Below are 22,841 nucleotides of genomic sequence, written 5' to 3' on the forward strand. Positions count from 1 at the left end.
TTCATTGCATGCTGCAGCAGCCTGAATACTGTTAGTGCAATTGGTGCTTAGTCCAGTGCCAATTCTGAGAATAAAACCACGAAGCCCGCCCCTAGCAGGATGCATGTGTGTGACTACCAGCGCTGAGCTTGAGGTATAAAGTTCAGAGCTGAAGCCAAAGTTTTCTAAAATTGTAACATTCCAGGAGGCTGCTACCATGAGAGAACCAGCATGAAAGCCAGTGATAGCATCGAGCGCACAGGCCCCGCATTCCATTCTTACTTGACATTTATACAAACAAAAAGAGCACTTGCCCTTACAGTAGCTAGGATTTTTTTCTTTTTTTTTTGGTATGTGACCAGGAATATCAATCGTCATGCTTCAGGCCAGAAATGATCAACAGTCATGGTCAAAAAGGAATTCTAGCCAGAGGTGTAGTTTTGTATGGTTTAGATTTATTTGGGTGTTTCAAAACTTCCTCTAATTCCTCAAATTCATCCAGCAGTAGCCACTGTAAGGAGATAGGACACAGGATCAATGGGCTATTTAGGCCAAACTAGAATGGCAGTTCTTATGTACTTCTCTTCCTCTCAATGAATATTACAAAGATAGTAGTTTGGCCAACAAGAAGTAAAAATGTGCCACTGGCAGCATCACCTATCAAATATCCACCAATGCAATGGCAGTGCCTGTCAAAAACCAGCCCAAACCAAAGTGCCTAGCCATACAACAACTGTATTGGATATAATGGTTGGTGACAAGTCATTGGTCTGGGAAAGTGTATATGTCATACTTCTGGCTAAAACACTAAGCATGTTGTGAAGGACAATTATTAGTGTCTATGGAACAATCCCTTCATGAACCTGTGCGCATTCTCTCTCTCTCTCTCTCTCTCTCTCCGTGTTAGTGCAGTGAAACTTATGTTTAAGTGTCATTTGTACAAACTTGTCACAGAATGTTTCACAGTTGCTTACAGCCCATGTATGCACATACAAGTTAAATATAGGTTACAGTATATCCCCTACAGCTAGCATCTGTATAGAGTGGTAAAACATGAAGTGAAAAGGAATCCAACAGTCAGAGAGAATGAATGAGTGCAGGGGGACTCAGTGAAATTAATAGGCAACAGGTTTAAAATAAACTATAGGAAGTACTACTTCATACAATGCACAGACAACCCGTGGAACTTCTTTCCAGGGGATGTTCTGGAAGCCAAAAGTATAACTGGGTTCAAAAAAGAATTAGGAGGATAGGTCCATCAATAGCTATTAGCCAAGGTGGTCAGGGACACAACCCCATGCTCTAGATATCCCTAAACCTCTAACTGCCAGAAGCTGGGACTGGACAACAGGATAGATCACTCAATAATTGCTCTGATCTGTTCATTTCCTCTGAAGCATCTGGCATTGTTGGAAGATAAGATATTGGACTTGATGGATCATTAGTCTGACCCAGGGTGGTCATTCTTATGTACTTATAGAGGCAGATGCTTTGAACTTTACCATTGGAACCTTTCTCTTACAACATACTGTCCCTCATAACCAACTCTACCCTTATGCCTTCTATTCATGAAAACTAACCCAACTGAGAAGAATTATGATATTTGGAACAAGGAGTTACTTGTGATAAAGGCAGCATTTGAAGAATGGAGATACCTTCTAGAGGGAGCTCAGTTCCTGGTTCAGGTCCTTACCGACTACAAGAATCAAGGAATATCTCCAAATGGCTCATAACCATAACCAGCGACAGATCCGCTGGTTGCTTTTCTTTGCCAGATTCAATTTCGTCATCATCTACCATGTTGGATCATGAAATGGGAAGGCAGACACCCTGTCCTGGAAAGATGAATACACTGAGTAAGATACAGCTCCCTTGGCTACCATTTTATGCCTATCAACTTTTATTTGAGGGACAACACAGGGAACTGATGTCCCCCATCTGATCCCTGCTAACCCAAGACCTCCAAGCTACTATCAGACCCAAGATTGTCCTAATATTCTGCCTAGCTCAGTGTTTCATTTGAAGGATGGTCTGCTTATTGCAGAAGGTGCCTTGTGCATCCCAGAGGACCAGCTCAGATTCAAGATGTTAAAGCTGTGTCATGATACACCAATTACCAATCACCTCAAGACCTTGTGTAACAGAATTTCTATTGGCCAGGGTTAAGCAGTGACATTAAGAGGTACATTAGTTCACATGATCTCTGTTGTTGGAGCCAGTGACCACGTGTCAAACCACTCGTTCTTCCATAGCCTTTGCCTATCCCCTCTTGACTCTGGTCCCTGATATCCTTGGATTTCATCGTAGAGCTACCTCATTCCCGGAGTTGCATGGTTATCCTCATCACTGTTGATTTCCTCATTAAGATGGCATATTTTATTTCCATTTGCTCCATTACAACCTCCCAGGAAATGACCTACATTTTCCTAGATCATATATTTCGGCTCTATGGGCTGACGACCAGAATAGTCGCAGATTGAGATTCACAATTCAGTTCTTGGTTTTGGAACAAACTCTGCAAACTCTTAAGAATGGAATTGCTTATCTCCTCATCTTATCACCCACAGACCAATGGGCAGACAGAACAAATGAACCAGATCCTCAAACAATACCTCAATTGATTTCTCAATTATCATGAAGATGACTGAGCGGTTGTTCTGCCACACACAGAGTTTGCATACTCCACCCATGCATCCACCCAACTTAGAATGGACTATGCATACTATGGTTTCTGTTCTTGCCTCCAATCAGCTACACATACAGATTCCAAAGTCCCCAATGCAACAGATATAGTTTCCCACCTTTACCAGGTCCACCCAGAGCTTACCAAACATCTGTGCCAAGGAGGCTCACAAACATCATATTGGTCAACAAATGCCAAGCCACATCAGTCCTGTTGGTAGGAGATCCACACGGCCCTCAGCCAAATTGGATCATCAGTACCTAAGCCCATTTGAGATCCCAGAACAAATTAACCCCGTAGCATTTAGTCTCCAGTTGCCAGAATTCTTGAAGGTCCACCTGGTTTTCCATGTGTCCCTTCTGAAACCTTATGTGGAGAACCCCCTTCCTGGCCATTCTGTTCCACCACCTCCCATAGCTGTCCGGGACCAAGAGGAGTACAAGGTCAGGGAAATACTGGATCTTAAGTGAGTTCAAGCCAAACGCTACTATCTGGACCAGAAGAGCGATCGTGGGAGCTGGTAGAAGACATCTGGGCTTCAAAACTTGTACTTGCTGTCCATCAGAAATACACTCTAAAACCTGGTCCCATGGCTCCTATGAGGCTCCCTTGAAGAGTCGGAGGTAGTGTCAGGGGCCTAGCCTGCAGCAGAGCCAATCTCCTGGCAACCTAGCTGCAGTTGGCCCCCATAGAAGCTGTCTGACTGTGCCACCTGATTGGTTGAAGGAGTCAGCAGGCTGATACTTAAGTTCAGTAGCGGCAGCCACAGCAGTTCAGTGACTGCTCAACGTACTCCTAGTACACAGCTTCATTTAGACCTGTCCCTGCCTCTGTGTTCTCTAGCCGTGCTCCAGCCCCAACCTGTATCTGATGGTCTTCAAGTCCCCATTTTCTTTCTGACTTCAGATCCTCGGCTCTGCCTTCTGACCACAACTTAAGGTAACCTTGTGGCTTAGGCTTTGGTTTCTGACTCCTGGCTCTGACCCTGTGGCTTAGGCTTTTGTCTCCGACACTCAACTGTGACTCTTGGCTTCACTCTTGGACTGCCCTGTCTGGATTCAGCACTAACTGGTAGGCTGGACTCTTGCTCCAACAACTAGGTCAGACTGCCTATGAGTCACTCATCGATAGGTGGTAACTGTTTGGCATTCTGGGGGTAGTAATTCTTTTGTTCTAATTTCCTGCCATTTAGTTCTTTTGTTAGTACTATAGGTTTAATTTACTTTGGTTCAAGAAGCTTGTTAGATGTCAGCACTAGATTGGGGGAGGGAAGGTTTGCTTTTGTTTTTCTTCTTCAGCCCACAAGTCTCTGAACTGTGATCCCAATAAAGCATAGTGTTGTGATATTCTAACAGAGCTAGGTATGGAGCTCTTGAGTCCTTTAGGATTTTTAAAATCAATTCTCTGTTGTTTGTACTGAGATTTCTGCTAACCAGTTAAGCTGCATTTTAAGGGACACATGGCATGTGTGAACTGAGACATCAAAGAGAATTGCCAGCATAACCTACTCATGAATTGCAGGCTCCCATGGCATCCTATCATGAGCATGCGGCAATGAATAATTTTGTTGTTATGCTGCTACTTAGTGTGTTGTGCAACAGATCATTTTTTTAAAAAATGAGTAAATATTTCACTAGTGAGAGGTCATCTAATCTTTCTTGTTTAATCCAAATAGACCATTGCCAAACCTTGGACCAAGGTTGATCAGGAATTCTGTGTAGTTTCAGTGGTTCTCTTCCATTTGGTTCCTTTATTAACTGCAGATTTCATGCCTTGCCAGAATAACCTCTCTTCTTACATCTGTCAGTATCCACATGAGCATTGTGGCTTACGCTTAGCATTCCTGACCTCATGCTGTGAGGTGTTATGATTTGGATGGCCCATTTCATATTACCTGCCCATCCATGGTAAGGTTTGCTAATTAGTGCCCATGGTGATGGCAGTTTTTGTGATTTAGGCACCTGTCCACTAGGAGCTGGGCTTAGACCATTTCACACAGGCTACCAAGCAAAACTCAGATTATTAGAGCTTTAATTTACTACCAACCCAGACAAGATTTAAACCATCAGCCTAGAGGTTCCTGCCATGCTGTAGCCTATTACCATTTCATAGATCTGTTTAGGCTACTTAGGGAATTTTTAAACACCCTGCAAGCTACTGCAGGGCACAGATAAAACTATGAAAATTGAGACATTGGTATCATGAATGCTGACTGGCAGTATAAATCCTGTGGATACAACTTTCTAAGGATTTTCCCCACATCAGAGGCACAGAGCCACCTTATTGGCTTCTACTCCACCTTTCACCCTAGTGCTGTGGGTGTGCACACAGAAAAGGAGCATGGCCATGGTATTCCTACATCCTGCCTATACTCAGTTGCTGTGACTCGTTGGCAGCCATGAGTAATTTAGGGCAGCTTTGATGCTGCTGTAATGTATTCCAGGAGCCAGGCTAGCCCCAGGATTGGAGGCGTCTACTCTAAAGGAAGGTGCATCTTTATTTTGTGATATCCTTTTTGGTATAGAGATTTTAGGAGTTTTGTTCATTTTCAGTTGTGTTTCACAATAGACTCAGACCGATAACTGCTTGAAGGGTGGTTGGGAATGGCAGTAGTGGCACTTAGCCAATCGACCTGCAGTAGCTGTAAAGTTATTTGCATACTAAAATTCTGTTGGTTAGAATGCTGTGGAAGCTGATACGCACAAGTCATATTTGAATTAGTGAAATTTATTTCGATGGTGATGTAGGACTTTATATGGTAGCTGGCTGTCGGATTTTTGCTATATTTGTTAAATAGTCACCAGGCTAGAGTCAACAGCTGACAGTAGAGGCTGGTGACATCTAAAAACAAGTAGGTAAATTTGATGAGTAAAAGTGAATTTTAGGGCCAATTTTCAGCAGTACATAGAGAATAGAGTGTACAGTGTCTGATTCAAATAGACACTGCCTGCCCTGAGGCATTATCCACTGAATTATATGACTATAACTGAATCAAAATATTCTAGTGACAGTGTGAACTACAAGAGTCAGTGAAACCCAAAGAACCTTAAAGTCACAAGTTTTCTGGTTTTTTTAGTTTATATTATACATAAATCAGACTACTAGACTACGCCCTGCATGGGATGCCATTCCTTCCTTCCTGTCCTGTACCCCGTCCCACGCACAGCCTCTTTTCCCTCCCTACCGTCCCCACCTTGCATATTATCCAGTCCTTTCCCTGCTAGCTCTTGGTCACTGCTCCTGCCTCATGCTGCTCTGCTTATTTTGTGCACTCATTTTGTCTGCCATTGGAGTAATTCTTACATCACACTCGAAAAGCCCAGTCCCTATTGGTTTAATGTCATAATTCATGAGTATGATGTCATACATGTGAAAAGTATGGATGAGATCTCATCATTCACAGTGGAATGAATTACATTGGATTTTACGTGGATTTTAATGTGATATATTGCAAATGTTTATGATGTGAACATTGTGAAAGGAAGCTTCTGGTTGGCTGATGGGTAAGTACCTGATATAGTCCCATAACAGGCCAAGACTTTTTTTTTTTTTTAAACTTGTTTCCTGAAAATCATGTAGACCTTTCAATTCACCTTTATTTACCTATGGATTTCCAAACACTAGACAAATACAACCTAGATAAACAAGTGACATCATGAGAGGACACGGAAACCATTCACCACTTGCAATATAAGAAAGCTAATATGGTGCCACCCAGCCAAAAATTAAAAGTCAAAGACACCAGCACCGATGAGCAGAGAATAAATATATCCAAACTGCAGCAAGCATAAAGGGGCTGTAGTCTGAGATGCAGGCAAAGTGAGTACCATGAACAATTAGCTCAAAAAGACACTGAAATAAATGTCAAAACTTCTCAAATGTGGCATTCAGGGAGCTATCTGGAGATGAGATTACTTTACCTTGAGGAAGGATATTTTATTAAAATAAAAGTAATAGTTTGTCCGCTCAATATTTTAATCATTTTATATTTACAATCACTCTAAGGGTTGTGGCTGTATTGGAGAAAGGTACCTGCAATACTTAGGTGGGAGAAAGCATCAGAATGCACCTGACGTGTGAGGGCACCCAGCAGACATTCACAACATGCCCTCTGTTCATTCTAACACTTACTGTAATTGGTTAATACCTACCACTGTAGGAGACTATACAAATATTGTGCGCACTTCATGTACTGAATATATACTTCATGCTTGATGAGGAGGGAAACACTAACGCAGCCCACCATGGTAGCATTTAATTTCAGAAAGGGGAACTACAGAAAAATGTGGATGTTAGTTAAACAGAAATTAAAAGGTACAATGCCAAAAGTGAAATCCCTGCAAACTGCATGGAAACTTTTTAAAGACACCATAAGCATGTCAATTTAAATGTACACCCCAAATTAAAAAAACATAGTAAGAGAACCAAGAAAGTGCCACCATGGCTAAACAATGAAATTAAAGTAGCAGGTGACAAATCCGAGAAACTGTCCCAGATTGAAGTGTCATTAGAGGAGGTTTTTGAACAAATTGATATCACTCAAGAAAGGGATCTTGGAGTCATGGATAGTTCTCTGAAAACATCCATTCAATGTGCAACGGCAGTCAAAAAAGCTAACTGAGTGTTGGGAATCAGTAGGAAAGGGATAGATAATAAGACAGAAAATATCCATATAAATCCATGGTACACCCACATCTTGAATACTTCATGCAGATCTGGTTGCCCCCATCTCAAAAAAGATGTATTGGAATTGGAAAAGGTACAGAAAAGGGCAATAAAAATGATAAGGGGTATGGAAAAGCTTTTATATGAGCAGAGATTAATAAGACTGGGATTTTTCAGCTTGGAAAAGAGAAGACTAAGGGGAGATATGAAGAGGTCTATAAAATCATGACTGGTGTGGAGAAAATAAATAAGGAAGTGTTATTTTCTCCTTCTCATACCACAAAAAATTAATAGGCAATAGGTTTAAAACGAACCAAAGGAAGTATTTCTTCACACAATGCAGTCTACCTGTGGAACTCTTTGCCAGAGGATGTTGTGAAGGCCAAGACTAGAATGAGGTTCAAAAAAAAACCTAAATAAATTAATAGAGGATATATCACTGGCTATTAGCCAGGATAGGCAGGGATTGCTGTTTGCCAAAGGCTGGGAATGCTGCCAGGATGGATCACTTGATGATTACCTATTCTGTTCATTCCCTCTGAGGCACCTGCCATTGGCCATTGTCAGGAGACAGGATCCTGGGTTAGATGGACCATTGGTCTGACCTGTTCTTATGTATTGCATCTATTCCCTGTATCTGCCATAGAATTGTGCTCTGGCTTTAATAATTTAGAAGCTGAATATAACATAATTCTATCAACAATTTACCTACTAGATAATATAGAAGATAGGACTTAAAGACTTTCTTTTCCCTTCCAATTAACATCAGAAAATAACATATATGTTGTAACTAGCAATCAAGGTATTTTGTGACCTGGAGGGTATTTGGACACTAGTTATTTTCACTGCTTAAAAATATTAAAGAAGGTAACAGCTATTAGGAGGAAGTTCTAAACTTTGCTGTTTTGCTGTTTTAAAAAAACCTAACCTCCTTCATCAGCTTTGTCATACAGTAGGTCAAATCCTATAGACCATACTGATGCAAAACATTCACTGAAGTTAATTGACCTGTGAAATTACTGCCGGATTTAACCAATGGAATTGATTTCCAAAATAATTATTGTCCACTGTCAGTATACCAGCCTAGGGGTTCTGGCATGGACAATTCCTGCAATATATTTCTATGTTCCAGATCACATATTTTGATCACAGTCCTTCTCTGGAGTGTGTTTAGTACTATGCTCCTGTGATATAAGATACAGCAACCCCAAGACTAATGAATGCTTGGGCTGACACATTCTATTTCTCAGAATCAAGGAGCCATAACTGTTCCTTGACAGAAGAAGATCTTTCTCTCATTAGGTATGAGACTGTAGGGCTGATCACCAAGATTTGCAAATGGATCTCTAGGAATTGGTGGGTTTTGAAGTTTGTCTTAGTTCTTTGCTTGTTTTATACTTGGTGGCTAGTGTACATATTAATGCTATTTACCATGGTAAAGTACAAAGCCTTGGTGAGGTAAACACTTTAATCATAGCAAATTCTTAGTAAATTGAAAATATAGCAGGTATGGATAATGTTATTTTAATTCACCTATTGTCCAAACGTGCGCATAGAGGTCTAGCTGGAAACACAACCGGGGCAGGGGTCGGAGGGACAAGAACAACACCCAAGCAAGTTGATTTTGGAGAAGGGTAACCCATAGTAGCTTAGCCTAACTGTGAGCAGTAGTGATATGGAGTACCACAGTCAAATGCATCCAGACAAGAGGTACAGTCTGCAAAGTTTTGGGAGGAACTCTTGAGAACACAATGGTAAGGAGTGGTGGGCATGGCTGGAAATAAAGTGAGCTGTTATTTGTATACCTAATGTTGAAAGCCACACAACATGTTTGGTTTGTATTCTCTGTAAGCCATGTTTTTGGTGGTATTGTCCATTACTTTTGTGTATACTAATTTAAATGTTTTTAATTTATGTGACTCTGTCTGTGTGGATTTAGTGTTCAACTAAGTTATTTTGCTTTATCGTTATTGGGTTTCTTTAGCCCTCTTTCATATTTATCTTTTATTTTCTTAATTTGTTACTTATCTTATGTTGGCAATGTATCTTTTTGTGGAAAAGTCTAATAAAAAGAATGTTAAAAATGAAATTGACCTAATATCCATACACAAGTCAAGCAGTGAATAGATGGATGGTGTTGGAAAATCTCCTACTCCAGGAACAGATTTTGGTGGGTAGCAACACTCTCTTGTTCAGTACCAAATTGATATGCCTGTACTACTTTAGTTAAGGTTTGCTTCAGTACAAAATGTCAAGAATCGGATCTATCACCACATGAGAAATGTCATGCTCAAGCCTAAACCTAGGTCTGATTGAAATGCCATTTGTTTGCCTCCAGAAGAAAGATGTACATAGCTTCAAATCTCAGCCCTCGTAGAGGGAGGAATGAGGTAGAGTATCATTCTCAGAGGAGATTGTTTGCCCTATGAGAAACTGGTGTTTCTGATTTGCATAGGGATCAAACAGACAGGGAAAATGGCAGCCTGGAGTGGATGGGTGTTGGAGGGAAACCAAGAAATTGATTCAGATATAGCAGTCAAAGTCCTAACTTGATGTTGGAGCAGGTTGGCAGGAATTGTGGACAGGAAATCTTGTAACATTAAACTCATTGGGTCTGTGTCAGTCTGGCAAGAGAAGCCCAGATGCGGGAAATCTCCCACATACCTCCTCTTTGCCCCTCTTCCAGAGCCACCAAATTCCCCATAGGATAAGTGCTGCTCAGGTAAGTAATTGATAGAGTGCCTGGTGATTGCCGATCAATGCGTGCTGATGTTGCTAATGTCTGCATGTGTCTGTGTGCTGGCCAGAGCTCATTAAAGTATTCTGAAACCACAAAAACAGACCAAAATGAAACAAAAGAAGACTAATTCACAATCTCCAAGCCATGGGAACTGCAGCAAAACTAGGGAAATTCCCGTTGTATACAGCGTTAGCAAAGTACGAGATGGGAATAACGCAACACACACAGACACACAATCCATTAAAATAGGCTAGAAAGAAAGGCTGTTCTTTATGCAGAGAGCCTGATGAAAAGTTTGCTTTCATTTGGCTTTTTGCCTGTATGGGGCAGTTTTGCTTAATTACTATATTACACTTCATTAAGAAGCTGAATGTTAATGGAATTTTAAATCTTAGTTCAGCGGCAGGTCACCTAGGGTCCAAACCTGCAAGTTGTTAATCATCTGCTGAGACGTACCCTTCACTTCAACAGACTTTGGCATGAGCTGTGGGTGCTCAGCACCTCATAGGACTGGACCTCTAAATCCCACAGCTGATCAAGCAGTAGAATGGACTGGATAGTCAGAAGTCAGATTCTGACCATGAATGGCCAAAGTCTTTTAAAGAATTCCCTAAAATTCCTATGGGGTTAATCCAGCTTCATATTATCGACTGCTTCCCCGCCACAACCTGTCCCTATCTGTAAAACTGGAATTACTGCTAATGGTAGAGTTAAAAGGTAACAAACTCATTCTGCTGCATAAACAGAGCTGAGGAGTACTTTACCCACCTGCAATAGATATGGACTGGATCCTATATTGAAACCTACAGTTAATTACAGGGGACCAGCTGAAAAAAGAACACCTTTTTCTTTCCAAAACTCTCCAGCAATATACCCTAATGCTGTAATATACTGTTTGAGTGAGAAAAGTCTGGCTAGTTAGTTGTTGCTGCTGTAACAACCAATGAAGAACATCTTGCTGCTGAAAGACTTTCAGGGTGTGGGGTTTTTTGTTTGTTTGTTTTAAGATTTAGTCCCTGTTAAAGGTTTACCCCCAGGACCATGCCCACTTTTATCCTTGACTTAAGTGGATCATATGTGTTTGACAGTCAGAAATCAATATTTGGTGGATGTAGGCTGAAATCAAAATCCTATACTGTATAAAGGCAGCCAACAGCACTACGATGGGTTGGGAGGAAAGTTGGGTGGGTTTTATTTTTGATAGATACAAATGGCAGAAAAAATGTATTTTGTTTGGAACTTTTATTTAAAAAATGAAAATCTAGAGTGCCACATTTTACCATCATAGCCACATTGACCACCGAATCCTGGACTCCTTAGTCAGTGCTCCCAATGAGGCAACTTTGACTGAGTCAGGACTGTGGGATTTGGCCCAAAATATCCTTGGGGCTTTAACTTTTTTTGTTTCTATCATACCTAAGTGAGGATCAATTTAACTGCTTCCAGTTTTTCTCCTGATTGACTTCAACAGTCCCAAAGAGGGGGGACATGACATTGGATCAAATTAGCACAAACCCATTCTCATGGACCCCCCCCCGACCTTTCAATCTGTGCATTCAGCTTTGCACCCACAATCACTGCATGCATAAATAACAGAATTTGTGTGAGCAGGATTCAGAAATCCCATTTGTCAGTGGAGGCTGATGAAGTCTCTGAGTGAGGCTGTGAAACTGACACAGCACATTTTTGCAGAAAACAGGCATTGTGATGTCAGAGATTGCCCCCTTAAAGGCAGTGGTGGCTAGGGCTCAGCTCAGCCCACTCACATGGCATGGCCCTTTAAGATTTTTTTAAAAGTCTCATCTATACAGGGACCTAGGAAACATTGGTAGAGAGGAAGTGCTCCTGGGAATAAGTGGTGCTTGAGAGGAAACCCCAGCACTGTTTCTGGAGTTTTGCAGAATGGGCAGAGCAAGGCTCTCCCTGAGGAGAGCTGGGGACTTCTGTTTTAAGGAGAAAGAGAATAACTGTTTAATGAGCAAGCCAGTCCCAAGGAAGAGCACTGGGGAGTCCTGTCTTAAGAGAGAGAGAGAGTGGCTAAAGTACAACCCAGCTCTGGGAGGAGGGCTGGGGCTTCCCGAACCAGAGCAAAAAAACTATCAGGACTCTTATGGTGCCAGAGTGGGTGTGAATTTGAGCGACTAAGCAGTGAGTTGCACTCTGCAGAGAGAGGGAATAAACCGGCCCTATGAAAGGGTTCTGTGTTTGGAATTCATCTGCTCTGGGTAATTGAAAGAACCTGGGTGCTGAGAGCACTGCACCTGCAGGGCCATGGGGGGTCACAAGAGGGCATACTTGAGGGCAGAGCCCCCCCACCATACCTTCTTGGGAGCTTGGACCCTCTCCAATCCCAGACAAATGTGAACAGTTGCAGTTGGGGAAGGAAGCAGAAATGCTGGAAGAAGGTCTCTCAGGAATTCCCATGCCAGTTTCTGGAGGAAGCAGAGTCATCCACACAGACCCTTGTAGTCCTCTGGCAAATCTGGAAGCCACACCAAAAACAGAGGGAGCTGCAGCTGGCCAGGGTAGCAGAGCAGCAACAGACCATGCTGAAGATCCTGTGTAAGGCAGCTGTCAGTGGTGTCAGGGCTGCAGAAAAAGGGTGTTTGTGACCACTTTCTCTCTACCAAGATTGCCTAGATCCTTGGCTATATCAGACCTTTCAAGATATTAAAGGGCCATGCCACATGATGGGGAACGGCTGATCCCTAGGCACCACTACCCTTAATGAGACAGACTGTTCCATCACAGTCGTATTGCATCTCATTCAAATCAGGTAGGATATTGCCCACCCTCCCTTTCCTGAGGAGCTGCTCCCGCCTTCCAGCTACACGCAGGCTGTCGTTTGCATGTGAAAGTGATGGCGCCAACAAACCTTGTGGCTTATGGTCAACCTGCAAGAGGTGGGTTTAGAAAGAATGTTTTGCCAAAATGCAGGAATAACGTGCTCTCTCGAGGCTGACCAGGTGCATAGCCACTAAGGAGCTGTCTGACTCTATGTGTTTTATTTCATCTCTCTCCGCTCATTCCGAATGCGAAGCGCAGTGATCAGCAACATTTTTGTGGATTTATGTCTTTCCCTAGAGGACTTTGGAACCATAAAGCAATGAAGGGATTAAGAAGGCAACGTAAATACAGAGGGCCAGATCCTCAGCGGGTCTGTGGCAGGGTTGCTCCATTGAAGTGAGTGGAGTTACGCTGATTTACACCAGCTGAGCATGTGGCCCGCTATTTTCAGCTGTGAATTTTGCTCCCTTTTTGTTCATGTTAAACACAGACAATGTTTGCCCATTTGCCTCACAAAATTTAGTTTCCAAAATTGAAACGGAAAAGCAGGACCTCTATGAAGAGAGAACGCTAATCTAAACCCAACCCCTGTGTCCTCAAGCTCTGAGGATGATCAAATCCAGAGCCACACTTTGTGGCTGGGACCTACTGCTGTACTAGGCTGAACCAAAACCCTGCATCGAAATCCTCCTGAACATTGGGGAGCTTTGGTTTCCAGTCTGAAATTTTCATGTAGGGGGCCCTTCACTACCCATTGCCAAAAATACACAGAACCAATCTGTCTACATACTTCTTTGAGCCCCTCTCCCATTCTCTCTCAGCACAGAAATATACAGGAGTTGATTTGGCATCATCTTTTGACATTTCATATTTTGTAAAAAGATTCTTTGATTGTCTTAAAACACCTTGCATCTCTTTAGCTGATCAGCAAGATCAGCCTATCTCAACACCTCACAGTTTATTGACAAATTTATCCTTCCAGAACCTTATGGTGCAGAAAGATTAAGGGACTTGCCAAGTTCATACAGGAAGTCTGTAGCAGAGCTGGGAACATAGCTCTCCTGGCCACCCAGCCACTACCTTTACACAAGATTCTGTAGGTGGTAGGAAAGGAGTGGGGAGATGAGTCTCCTGTCTTTGCACAAGAAGCGTAAGAGCAGACGGTGAGAGCCACTAGCAGAGGAAGGAATAGGTTCTTGGCAACAATCCCATGCTGTGATGATTCAAAGGCCTAACCCTGCTAATGCTTCACCAGCACCTTGCCTGTCAGTTGCCCCTTCTGCTGCTTTAACAGCTATGGATCGGGAGCCCCGATCTCCATTTTCAGACATTCTCTATTCTCCATGAGACTATGCAACCCTTCTGCCCTTACTCTGTTGTCAGCTGCCCCATTCCCTCTGATCAACCTGGCCCTGGGAACAGCAACTTCCTCCTTCCAATTTAAACATGCATACATTAAAAATCAGCATTGAGTGTGGGTCCCCATTTATTCCTCTCCCCAAGCTGGACTGTTACACATGGTGTCAAGGTGGCGTTGCAGGGACTGAATGCCCCTGTTACAGCATAAGAGTTGTGACACTGTCTGCCTGTCAGCTCTTTTCCATCCTCTACATCCTCAGCCGGCAACTCCCCTCTCTTTCCTTGCAACAAGCAGTGGAGACCAGGGGTCAAGATTGGGCCAAGTTATGAAGCTTTGCAAACCATGCACTATTTATGTGCAGGACAACAATCTGCCAACCTATGGAGGGGTGGTAAATTGTACTCTACTGGTGGGCATAGTTAACTTAATACATAGTTAAAGAGCCACATCACCGCATAAAATCAAACCTCTGTCTACATTTTTTAACCTACTATTGTTACAAGTTACACCTCACAACACTATAACTGGAAGAGATCCGAGAGAAAAAAATACATTTTTTTTAATTTTTCAGTGTTTATTTTATGAATTTGGCTGCATTTTATATGTAGTCAATTTCACTGTGTCATCTATTAGCCTTTGCTCTTTGTGTGAAACAGCAGTGAATAAATCTTTTCCAAATGTTTTGGCTAAATACAGTCACATAAAACAAGCTCTGTATAAGACCTGTTAGAAGAAGCAGAGTTCTGATATTCCTTGTAGGCTTATTTCAATAGTCTGGGGGTTTGGGGTTTTTTTTTTGTTTGTTTGTTTGTTTTGTAATAGGAGAGTATGGTCAAATAGTAATAGGAGATTACGGCCAAACAAGAAAAAAAGAATAGGGAGACGTGGCAGCTGCTGGAATCACTGAAACTATATTCAACTTATTTTTAAACTCTGACTAAATGGAAAGTTGGCAATGTCCCTTTAACACGCACATCTCCGAAGGTGCACAGGAAATGAGGCTGGGTGATAGAGAATCCTAGTGCACTGAATGGGGGTTGGGGGTCGTATGGTACAAAGGGAATCGAAGGAAGGGATTCAAATCTGGTAGTGACATGGGCATCTGGGTCTTCATCTTATACTTATTGAAGGAAATGGCAATGTCAGGACCCTGGAGAGCAAGATTCCTTTAGTGTGTTGAATGGACTGGAGGAGGGAAAGCAGGGAAGCCAGAGAGGTGGGGTTTTCAGTAGACATGATGAGAGATGACTGCGGTGTGGACAAAGAGGTTTGGTAGAGGAGAAGGGACTGGTTAAAACATCTTTAAAATACGTTTCTCCTAAATGTGTTTCTGTTGCAATGATCATCCGTCTCCAGGGAAGAGTTGTGTGAGCTGAGTTAGAGTCGAGTGCCCGGATAGCTCATGTCCTAGGTACAGTCAACTACACACTGTGAGGAAGACATCGGAGTACTCTGAGGTTCAATTCTTCAACCCTCACTTACACTGAGGAGCACTTTCTCATGTGAATAGTCCTATTGGTTTCAATAGGTCCCATCCCATGGAGAAGCGCTATTCAGTGTGAATAAGGGAGGTAGAATTGGGCTTTGCACTGGCTAATTCTCATACCCTAAAGCAACTTCTCTTGGCACCAAGAGATAAAGTGTAATCCCCTTGAGATAATGCCAGTGGGCAGACTTCAGTTTCTGAGTTGATGCCCTTCGTGCTGACCATCCAACTGAACCTCATTTCATAGAGTCCAGGGCCATAAAGGACCATTGTGGTCATCAAGTCTGATCTCCTGCATAACGCAGGCCATAGAACTTCCCCCAAATAGTCCCTAGAACAGCTCTTTTAGATAAACATCCAGTCTTGATTTAAACATTGCCAGTGATGGAGAATCCGCCTCACCCCTTGGTAAATTGCTTCAGTGGTTAATCACCCTCACTGTCAAAAATGTACACCTTATTTCCAATACACATTTGTCTCGCTTCAGCTTCTAGCTATTGGATTGCATTATACCATTCTCTGGTAGATTTAAGAGCCCCTTATTAAATATTTGTTCTTTATGTAGATATTTATAGACTGTAATCAAGTCACCCCTTAACCTTCTTTTTGTTAAGCTAAATAGATTGAGCTCTGAGTCTATTGCTATAAGGCATGTTTTCTAATGCTTTAATCATTCTCGTGATTCTTCTCTGAACCCGCCCCAGTTTAATCAACAGCCTTCTTGAACTGTGGGCACCAGAACTGGACAAGTATGCCAGCTGCGGTCTAATACAGTGCCTAAGCCACTGGTAATAATTCCAGTGCCTAATGCAGAAGTAAAATAACCTCTGTACCCCAACCCGACATTCCCCCATTTATGCCTCCCAGGACCACATTAGCTCTTTTTACCACCGCATTACATTGGGAGCTCATGTTTAGCTAAATATCCACCATGACCTCCCAAATCTTTTTCTGAGTCACTGCTTCCCAGGATTGAGTCCCCCATCCTGTAAGTATGGCCTACTTTCTTTGGTCCGTTGAAAGAGCAGGTACCTGAGGTGCACAGAGCGGTTGAAATACCAAGAGTTCTGTGGCATCAGATATACTGCCTCTGTGTAAGCATCAGGGCCGTATTATCCATTAGGCACAATAGGCACAGTGCCTAGGGCCTACGAAACTTTCAGGGCCTACGAAAAAGATTTATATATAATTTTTTATTTTTATTTAAAAAGCTATTTATTAATAGCTTAAAATCAAATTAATTATTTCAGTCAGGGGGCCTACGAAGGCAAGTGTGCTTAGGGCCTACGAAGGTCTTAAAACAGCCTTGGTAAGCATTGGCATGGGTAGGAAACCACATGCTCCCATAACCACCCTTAGATATGGCACCTATCCCCTGCAGTCAGCTGCATCTGCAGCCTCTCAACCATGTCAGTCTCCTGCCCTCCATTATCAGCCACGGGCCAGCTGATGGAGCAGGCTGGGCTATTTTTACACTGCAGTAGCTTAACTCACAGCATGGCTCTCGTCTTCTCTTTGTTCCTCTAGGGAAAGTCTCTGGCAGGCAAGCGCCTCACAGGCCTGATGCAGTCCTCCTGACAGCCTCAGCCGGGCGAGCAGTTGCTGACATCCCTGAAGGACAGCTGCACTCGACCTCCACGGAGAAAGTTTCATTTTGGGGAGAATGGGTCACTGTGAGAGAGAGAGCGAGAGCGAGCACGACGACGGAGAGCAAGGTGGAGAGAGCAGCTCACCGGAGGTTCCTCTTTTCATAGTTTACATCAACACTTTCTCACTTGTACAGCTTTGTAATGACATTGAGTTCTATAAAGGTACCTTGGTTTCAAAGCAGCAGACTTCGTTGTATGCAAAAGGTCAACAAGGCAGAGTGCTTAGTAGCTTATGATGAAAGGAATCAGTCCTAACCATAACCTAGAGAAAGAAGAGCTGAGCAAGATCAGTGTTAACCCTTCTTCTCTTCCCTCCCTGGTAAATGCTACCACTATCACTGCCACCTGCTTGCTCGCATTCTGGTGACCATCTGAGTCCAAAAAAATATCTACCAGAAGCTGCTTCTCCTGCTCAAAAAAATGCCTAGTGCACTTCTGTTCGTTCTGGATGGAAGCAATTTCATTGACTTTATTTTTTTTTTCTTCTTTCCTCTCCTCTTTTAAAACAATGGTTAAAAAAAAGCACTTTTTAGCACTTCACTTGCTGTCCTTCCAAGGGCATGTAGCATGTCCAAAGATACGTGGCCAGATCATCAGCTGAAGTCAGTGGAGCTTTAATGATGTACCCTAGCTGAGGATCTAGCCCATACAGTTAGATTTGGATCTCTGTGTAAATCCTCTGACTTCAGTGGCGTTACTCTGCTTGTACATTAGTGCAAATGTGGGCAGAGTCTGCCCCGTGGTCACCCCATGGCAATGTTTTAGATGTATAATATATACACACACATAGTATTTAAAAATGATACGTTTTATATTGTATTTGGTTTCCTATTTAAGATTTTTTTTACATACATAATCATCTTATTTTTTTCATGTTTAATGCAAAATAGCTTGATCTGAACCACTTTGGGACAACTCCTGGCCACGCCAAACAGAGAGGGCCAAAATCTGCTCTTATTTATACAGGTAAAGCTAACTCGATTGACCTCAGTTGGCCACTCAGGGTTTACAACTGAGGGTAAAATTGAGAGAGGAGAGGGTTCATGGTTAAGTTACATAAGGATGGAGCAGAAGTATGTTATGAATGGGTCAGGGATTTTGATACCAGAGGACACTTTTTGAACAGTAATGGGCACGGCCAGGTCCTTTCTTTAGTCTCAGATACGCTACTCCTCTGGGATGAGCCATTTCTAATAACAACATTAGAAAAATGAGGGTTGGCTGAAATTTTGTGTGACATCAGGCCCAGGAGCACAGCTTGAAAAATGACCCAGAGGATTCCCAACACCGTTCTCAATGGTCTCTGTAAGAGCTGAGAAATGTGTCTAGGAAGGGAAGAGAACGAGGAAGGAACTGAAGTAAAGTGATTTATTTGGTAAGCCCAAGCACAATAGCTGCAGAAGTAGAAAGTCACGTAATCACGTGCAGCATATGGTACACATAGAAAACCTTCCCAAGAAACGTCATTGCCAAACCTGGTTCAGTTAGTATCACAAAACCTGCCCCAGGAGTGGTGGTAATTTTAAGTTCATGAACTAGAAAGTGGTTCAGAATAAATACACGTATATTGCCTTTCTTCACTCATGCCAAACTAAAATGTCTTTTGCTGCAGATGGTAGAAACGTCTGCTATGGGTTCCAACCCTGCATTCCTACTCAGGCAGAACTAGCTAGCTAGCTATCCAGTTATCTACCTACTATATATGCACTTCAGATGTACCTAGTATCTAAACTCTCTATATATACAAAATTAGGATAACATCATTTCTGCTGGGGAAAAAAAGACCTCTTCTTCCTCCCCACCAAAATGAAATGTCGTACAAGGACACCTTATTGCTTCCAGGAAACTCATGTTGTGTTTTGGAATACATCCATGGAAGTTTTGCCGAAGTGAGTGGAGGATCAGGCCCTTCGCCTGTATAAATAGACAGTAGCACTTTGAGGGGTGATGTTGGTTATCTTTTGCTTTTTTGTCATAAATAGTATGTTAACCTAGATCCTCGAACTAAACTCTTCCGTTTTGTACACCAAGCACATAGCTGAGTCCCAGGATTGCAGAAATGCTATGTCAGTGCATGCACACATACATGTTCAGATAATCTCATGCCCCTGAGGTGACATTTGGCCAGCCTCAAGATCTTACTTGTCCATCCCTACTGGACCAATTTTTCTGTACTCCTTTCATCCATCCAACACCTGGCAATAACAGGGCCTTCTGCACACTAGGCCCAATTGGCTGTCCACATGCACTCGTACCTGCACCTCCAGCCATCCCCAAGCGTTTGATAATGTGATGGCTGGTTGGATTTTTATAAAACAAATCTTGCTTCCACTCCATACTATCTTACTGCTGCATGAATGCTGCTGCCCATCCTGAGGGCAGAGGTATCTCAGCTCTGCCACCTTCACTAATAAGGAGCGTTTCTTATGAAATACCAAGTCAGCCTGCAGAGAGTGGCCGTAGGTAGGAAGTGCACATGAAATGTTAAGTATATGGGTGTGTTCAGTAAGGGGCAGGCAGGTGGGCTGTGTGCACTTAGAATGTTAGGGGAAGAATGTAGCTGCCTTTACACAGGTATGAACACTTATTCATGCTGAATTCCTAGCACCAAACTGGGCCCTTGCTCCACTCTGGAATGCTGGTTTCTGGAAGAGTGTGAAGCTGGAATAGCTGAGGAAAGGTCCTCTGAGTTATTCTGTCTGCATGGGATACATGCAGGCAGAATGCCTCATGGTGCTGATGAGGAGTGTGCTGCATAGTGCTCCTTACACCTCCTGGTAGGTATGCAGGGACTGGGGAAACCTGGCCACACTCCCAGCAAGAAGCACTGGTCCTTCTTTCTTCTCCCTCCTCCTTTTCTGCAGGGCATCTCTGTCAGAAAGGGCAAAAGTTCACCATTAGTGAATACTCTGTGGCTGCGCAGTGTAAAGAGCATGCTGAGCATGGAAGGAAGTTTTACAGACACAGTGTGTGTGTATATGTATATACACAAGGGGGCCTGGATGTGCAACAATTAGCTAGTGACGTGAACACGCATGCAATCTAATCTGCTCAGCAACGACCAGAGGAGCAGCCAGAGCTGCATTTTCTCTGGAGATCAGAGAGCTTTGCTCCTACTTGGTTTTCTGACTAAACTGCTGTAAAAGCAAGAAGCAAGACAGCAGCCAAGTCCTCCTGAGGACACACATGAACTGCTCCACATTTCTCTCTCTTTCTTTCAGCATGATAGTATTTATATGCAACTACTTCTATATGAACTGCATTCTTGAATTGTTTTTTAATGCCTTTATTCGTACCACGTGATGCCACTTCTATTTGCTCAACAGGATCCCAGTGGGTACCGTAGAAGCAATCCTGCTACTTTACAGTGTCTCTGGTGTATTCCAACTACCTCACCGTTCTGAAGATGAGTTAGGAAAACAGCTTTCCACCCCCACGCATGCTCTGTTTCAGGGAAAGTACTTATGCCAATTAGCAAGATGGAGGGCATCTAAAAACTCAGTAGCGTGGAAGCCATTTATAAAGCTTCCCATTACCACAGGGCTACTGCTGTGACTTGTGGCTGTAAAGAATCCCTTGGATAACATAGGTACTCCTGGATATTGCAGTGAAGTAGTACCAGATCAAGGCAGTAAAAAGGTTCCACAGGTCTGTACAGCCTAGTGTTAGACTAAGGCAATAATCCAATACCCAAGGCTAGCACAGGAAAGTACTCTAAGGTACCACGGAGTCCGGTATCTGGGCAATGCAATCATAAGATGTCACAGCATTCCAGTATACTAATGTAGCAATAAGGCAACACAGGCCACTGAAGTAAGGTAGTACTAGGATAATGCAGCGATAGGCACCATTGGGATGCTGCAGTCTATTAGTTTGGGAATAATGCATAATAGCGTGTGCCAGGAAACCATGATCCATTAGGAGCAGGGTAGTACAGCACTACGATACCACAGCATGCCGTGGTAATAAGGTGCTGTAGTAAGTAAGAGCCGGGTAAAGCAGTAGCAGGCTGCTGCATTAAAATAATATCAGGATGCTAAGAGGCTGCAGTCAAATACCACAAGATACTGTCGTTGGACAATGGAGACAAAATATGCTTCCACGCCAGATCACACAAAGTTGCTGCAAGGGAACCAGAAATGTTTTAGTGCTCTATACAATTATTTCTTTGTCAGTTTGCTTTTAATGAAGCTGGGGTAGTAGGACCCCCAACACAGAGTTCACTGCTATGGTCTGAAAATAAACAACTGAACTCAAACTGTCTGATCAGCTAACTTCTTATGGGCCCTATGTGTAAGTTCTTTATTCAGGTAGCCGGCCCACTGACTTAAATGGGATCTTTGCCTTGCTAAGGACTTCAGGATCTGGTTCTGTGGTTTGGGTGGTGGGTTTTGTATGCAATTATTTAGCTCCTCCAAACAGCCAGATATAGAATATTAATTGTACTGTTCATCTTACTGAAATGCACAAATAAAATAGCAGCCTGGAAAATTGAAGCCTGCTCACTTGCGCACTCTCATGCACACCCATGCTTGCTCTCCCTTCCTTCCACTGAAGTCTCTGTGGTCCATTTAGCCTAAACCAGGGAAAGATCTCTGAACGGCATAGGTATGGCACCTCCCCATTAAGTCTGGCGTCCCTGCAGAGTGTAATGTTGCCTGTCTTTTGCTCTTTTTTTTATTGTTTACCATACTGGTGTATTAGGTATTCTTAGAAGAAATTGTGACATTGTTTTGCCACAAGGTGGCATGTATGAGGCTGGGTGACTAGAATACGAATCCATTGTGCACCACTGGGTCAAGCACGTCCCAGAAACATGCCAAACTGTTGCTCATAGTACCAGACAGATGCATCAGATGTAAGGGCTCATTAGAAACTAAAGCAAAGCCAGCAAGTGTTGCACAGTTTGTGTATTAGATAGATAGAGCGATGGGCTCTTTGGGGCAGGAGGGGATGTGACTGGAACACCGCTGCAAGGTGTTGAACAGAAAGCTAGATCACAGCTGGTTATGGCTCCATGACCCAGTCCTAGTCTGCCATTTCTTCCTGGCCTTAGACACAATAGCTTTACGTGGCTTCCTCTTCCTATATGGCATAGCCAGCTATAAATGACTTGGTTCATGAGCTGACTAATGTTGTGTTGCCTTGGCTTGGCTCTGTCTTGCCCTTGTTTGGGTTTAATTATTAAACGGGATTATCACACGTTGCTAAACTACAGCACACAATAGGGTAGGGCAGCTTATTGTGGGTTTTTTGTATTTTAAAATGTGAGCGATTGTGTAGCTTTGAAGTGCTGTTTATAACCTGAGACTCAAAATGACCACGGCAGCTGCGCATCATAACAGTGAGCTATGTAAACAATATGCTGTTCTCATGCCTATACAGTCCTTTGAACTGATCGTTGGGAAGAAACTTTGTTGTGAGAAACGTAATCTTACTGCATGAGGAAGTCAAAACTGATCAACTTTTCACATGATATAGATTTAGCCTCC

The 22,841-nt window shown here is 42.9% G+C and overlaps 1 protein-coding gene across 1 annotated transcript in view; it reads left to right on the forward strand.

Annotated features, from left to right (window-relative positions):
* RGS6 (regulator of G protein signaling 6) overlaps positions 1-18,312 on the forward strand; it is a 470,201-nt gene extending 451,889 nt beyond the window's left edge. Inside the window, exon 17 of the mRNA XM_067557853.1 lies at positions 17,228-18,312. Within this exon, the coding sequence (XP_067413954.1) occupies positions 17,228-17,278 (51 nt within the window). The 3' untranslated portion in view covers positions 17,279-18,312. The remainder of the gene's footprint in view (positions 1-17,227) is intronic.
* Positions 18,313-22,841: the final 4,529 nt, after the last annotated feature.

This window comes from Emydura macquarii, unplaced genomic scaffold (genome assembly GCF_026122565.2).
Source record: "Emydura macquarii macquarii isolate MOO-44397 ecotype Brisbane River unplaced genomic scaffold, CSIRO-AGI_Emac_v2 contig_1876, whole genome shotgun sequence".
Classification (NCBI taxonomy): domain Eukaryota; kingdom Metazoa; phylum Chordata; order Testudines; family Chelidae; genus Emydura; species Emydura macquarii.